Raw genomic sequence first — 4760 nt, forward strand, 5'->3', positions numbered from 1 at the left:
CCACTGCACTCCAGCCTGGGAGCACAGCGAGACTCCGAAAAAAAAAAAAAAAAAAAAAAAGAAAAACTAAGTAAATCTGAATAAATTATGGAATTCAGTTAATAATAATGTATCAATATGGGTTCATTAATTATTTACAAATGTATCATACTAATATAAGATGTTAATAATGGGGTAACTGGACATGAGGTGTACTATAATTCTCTGTGCTATCTTCCTAATAAATTTTGTAAGTCTAAAACTGTTCTAAAATTAAGTTTGCTTAAACATGTTTGTACACAAGTATATCTTTTTAAAATTAAGGTAAATTAATGAATGGCAGGGTCATCTTGGAATTAAGATGTTTGTTTGTAAGGAGAACAGGGGAGGCACGTTCCTAACTTCTGAATTTTATTTCATTTATTCATTCAAGAGATATTTATAAAGTCCCTCTATAATAAAATACTTTATGAGGTACTGATAAATGCAAGCCTGTACCTGTATTCCAAAAGTTCAAAGTTTACAAAGAGTAGAGCCATGCTTTCCACAGCAGGTCTGTTGGGATCAGTGACTGAAATGAATGACAGATCTCACCTCTTTGAGGTATTCCTATACTTCAACTCTTTTTCAAATCACTAACCACAACAAAGTGTTATCCTGTGTCAACAAAATCCTTCAAGTCCTTCGAACCACCCGACTGGACCTTACGTAAGTTTTATCACTGTGCCAATCCACTGCTTTATGAAAGAGTGAGCACAGAGCAGTATTGGGTTAGTGAGTAGAAGAAAAAGAAGCTTCTGCTCCTGGATTTTACAATTTTCTACCATTGATGAATAAATCTTCCCTCTACACATTCTATACACTGATTATATTTCCTACCTAGGCACAAGGCTCACACATTTATTTGATCAGGAAGTCTGTGTAAGAAAAGAGAGGCCAGGCATAGTGGCTCATGCCTGTAATCCTCACACTTTGGGGGCCGAGGTGAGTAGATCACTTGAGCTCAGGAGTTCAAGAATAGCCTGGCCAACATGATGAAACCCCGTGTTTACTAAAAATACAAGAATTAGCAAGGCGTGGTAGTATGTGTATAATTCCAGCTACTTGAGAGGCTGAGGCATGAGAATCGCTTGAACCCAGGAGGCAGAGGTTGCAGTGAGCTGAGATGACGCCACTGTACTCCAGCCTGGGTAACAGATTGAGACTCTGTCTAAAAAAGACAAAAAAAGAGAGAGAGAGCAGGGGATGGAAGTTGGGGTAATTGGAACTGATGGGATTGGAAGAAGTAATAAGGACAGAAGAAAGAAGAAAAATTTAAATGGGAGGAATGAGGACAGTTCGGGGCTACTGTTCCTGCCAGATTCTCAAAATCCCATGAAATAGAAACTCTCTTTGAACTGTTATTCTTAACCTGGTCTGCACATTGGAATCATCTGGGGAGCTTTAAAAAACGGAGACAGTAGAATACATGCTTGGCTCTAGAAATATAATGGTGAACCACAGGTGTGGTCTGTCGTAACAGAGGTCAGAGCATTATGATGAAACACAGCTTATTTATTTTCAAGGAAGCAGTTTATAAAGTGTTAAAATTTTGCCAAGTGGATAATCAGAAGAAAAACCTCCACATTAAGTCTTTAGCAGATAATAATTTTAAACCACATTGGAGATAAAAACCAGAAACTTGATAATCAGACAGGGTGATGGATGCCCTCCCAACCTCCTCCCATCCTTAATTGATTTCATGCCTTTTCAGTAACTGCCAAACCTGGCTAAGATGCTTAGTAAAGACACCACATGTGTGAGTCCCATCCTAGGCGTACTGAATAATAACCAACATGTAGCACTATGTTCCTGGTACTGTTGTAAGTGATTGGCATAATGATCCATTCATTTACTCCTGACAATAACTCTATTAAGTGGATACTATCATTATCCACTTCTTAAAGATGAAGAAACAGAGGTACAGAGAGGCTTAATGATGTGCCCAAGGTCACACTGCTAGTAGGTGACAGAAATAACGTTTGAGTTTAAGACTGTGTTCTTAACCTCCATACCATATTGTGGCCAGATTTTAAGAGCAGAATTTTCTGCTGTTTACTAAAAACAACGGGCTTTTTGCCCATGTCCAAGACTGATGATGATATAGGTATGCAGGTCAGCCAAGGGGATCCACTCCAGATCTGAATAAGGACCATTGTCACATAAAATTGGTCCCCAAAACAGAGTCAGGGTGCAAGAGGATTGTATTTCTGTTCAACTAAGAAATGCTATAAAGCCACTTTTATGTAGCTGGCCAACACTGTGTTAGTTTTTATGAAATATGAAATGTAAAACTTATCTAGGGCACCTCAATACTATTCACTGTTCAGAAAGCTAGCTTAAAAGCAAACCTGTTCTCCTCTAGCCACCCAAGATGCCAATAGGAAAGAAGGCTAAGGGAAAGAAGGCGGCCCCCACCCCTGCTATAGTGAAGAAGCAGGAAGCCAAAAATGTTGCAAATCCTCTGTTTGAGAAAAAGCCTAAGAATTTTGGCATTGGACAGGACATCCAGCCCCAAAGGGACCTCACTCTGTTTGTCAAATGGCCCCCCTGTATCAGTTTGCAGCAGCAAAGAGCTATCCTTCTATAAGCTGCTGAAAGCACTTCCTGCCATTAACCAGTTCACCCAGGTCTTGCACTGCCAAACAGCTACTGACTGCTTATGGGGGCCCACAAACACAGACCAGAGACAAAACGAGAGAAGAAGTAGAGACTACTATCCTGGACTGTGAAGAAAGCTGCTGGCAAAGGGGATATCCCATCGAGACACCACCCCATCTCTCCAGCAGGGGTTAACACAATCACCACCTTGGTGGAGAACAAGAAGACTCAGCTGGTGGTGATGGCACACGATGCGGATCCCATAGAGCTGGTTGTCTTCCTGCCTGCCCTGTGTCCCAAAATGGGGGTCCCTTACTGCATTATCAGGGGGAAGTTAAGATTGAGATGTCTAGTCCACGGGAAGACCTGCACGACGTTGCCTTCACACAGGTTCACTAGGAAGACAAAGGAGATGTGGCTAAGTTGGTGGCAGTTTTCAGAACCAATTACATGGACAGATATGATGAGATTCCCTGCCACTGGGGAGGCAATGTCCTGGGTCCTAAATCTGTCGCTTGAATCACCAAGCTGGAAAAGGGAAAGGTGAAAGAAGTTGCCACTACACTGGGTTAAATGTACACTGCTGAATTTTCTGTAAATAAAAGTAATAAAAATTATCCTTCAAAAAGTGAAAAAATAAAAATAAAAGCAAACTCAGCAAACCCAACGCATGTCAGTTTGGAGATCAATAAAGATGGCTGGTATTCTTTGGAATATAATAAGTTTAACTGTCTTTTTTATTTTATTTTTTTCTCGAGACAGAGTCTCGCTCTGTCACCCAGGCTGGAGTGCAATCTTGGCTCACTGCAAGCTCCGCCTCCCGGGTTCACCCCATTCTCTTGCCTCAGCCTCTCGAGTAGCTGGGACTACAGGCGCCCGCCACTACGCCCGGCTAATTTTTTTTTGTATTTTTAGTAGAGATGGGGTTTCACGTGTTAGCCAGGATGATCTCGATCTCCTGACCTCGTGATCCGCCCGTCTCGGCCTCCCAAAGTGCTAGGATTACAGGCGTGAGCCACCGGGCCGGCCACCTGACACTGTTAAGATAAACTGTAGTATGCACCTAGTTGCAGGGAGGATTTCAAGTATTAAGGGACTAGGAGATGTATGTACCTGGAACCTCCAGAGCCCTCCGATGTCATCAGTCCTTTCAAAGCAGACAGGTTCCAGGCCTTCTTCTACGCAGCACTTGATGGAAGAGAGCCCGCTCACTCCTCCCCCAATCACAGCAATTCTTTTCTTTGTCATGATCTCCAGAGATCTTCACCTGTGGGTCAATGTCGCCTATGCTAAAGAAAGGATGACAAAAGACAAAAAGCACACATCGGTCAACATTTTTCAAGGAAGACCTTGGCCATAGCATTCGAATAAATTGTGTACAAGAGCTGCCTTGAGGAGGACAGATTCGACGGTCCTCTTCACTAGAGGAAATCCCTCTGCTGGCACGGGGGAGCCCTGCGCCTGCGAAACCCAGAGCCGGGAGTGCTCTGCTGCTGTACCGGATCTCACCGCCTTTCCCGAAGCCCTCAACAGACCCTTCAGCTGCGATCAGGAGGCGACTCAACAGCCGGCTGTTGTCAAATCAGTATAAACCAACAGTATACAAACAGCGAGAGCCAACGGGGAGGGGCTGTAGCGCTCCACCTCCTTTCAGAGACTACTCCCCCGCCCACTCAGCGGCACCCATTCTCCCTCCCTTGATGGGAATGAAACGTGGGCTGAAGCTGCTTTGGGCGAAAAAGTTAATCCTACAACTTCTTTATATTTCAGCTGCTGTTGCCAGGACTCTCAACTACTTTCTCTGAAAACAGAGTGCCCCCTAGTCCCATCTGTGCTCGCCTCTGCATCCACTTTTAACTTCCTAGTTTTTGCCTTTAACTGACAAACACTTCCTAGTGAAAAGAAAACTGTCAACAACCCCAAAGCAAGTTCTGCTCCAAATGCTTCAGTGAACACCTACTCCTCAGGTGATCTGTTCAAACAGATGACCCTGCCCCCGCTTCCGCCCCCCGCCTCGCCTATACCTCTCTCCTCCCCTCCTCACAATCTGGATCTAAGAATCTATACTTCTGGTAGAAATTTACTTTTAAAACCCCGTGCACTGAGCTGAGTGCTGGAATATAGTGAGGAATGTATTGTTT

At 43.6% G+C, this 4760-nt stretch overlaps 1 protein-coding gene and 1 pseudogene across 3 annotated transcripts in view; one reads left to right on the top strand and one right to left on the bottom strand.

Annotated features, from left to right (window-relative positions):
• FMO5 (flavin containing monooxygenase 5) overlaps positions 1 to 4489 on the bottom strand; it is a 42805-nt gene extending 38316 nt beyond the window's left edge. Inside the window, exons 1-2 of one of the 3 annotated variants that reach the window (XM_011995200.1) lie at positions 4119 to 4489; positions 3733 to 3908 (exon numbers count right to left, since the gene is read on the bottom strand). In XM_011995200.1, the coding sequence (XP_011850590.1) occupies positions 3733 to 3867 (135 nt within the window). In that variant the 5' untranslated portion in view covers positions 3868 to 3908; positions 4119 to 4489. Of the gene's footprint in view, positions 1 to 3732 lie in introns of all 3 variants that reach the window. The other 2 variants (XM_011995199.1, XM_011995201.1) reach the window with 2 other exon arrangements.
• LOC105550297 lies at positions 2393 to 3192 on the top strand (annotated as a pseudogene).
• Positions 4490 to 4760: the final 271 nt, after the last annotated feature.

The sequence above is a fragment of the Mandrillus leucophaeus genome, unplaced genomic scaffold, assembly GCF_000951045.1.
Source record: "Mandrillus leucophaeus isolate KB7577 unplaced genomic scaffold, Mleu.le_1.0 Scaffold475, whole genome shotgun sequence".
NCBI lineage: Eukaryota > Metazoa > Chordata > Mammalia > Primates > Cercopithecidae > Mandrillus > Mandrillus leucophaeus.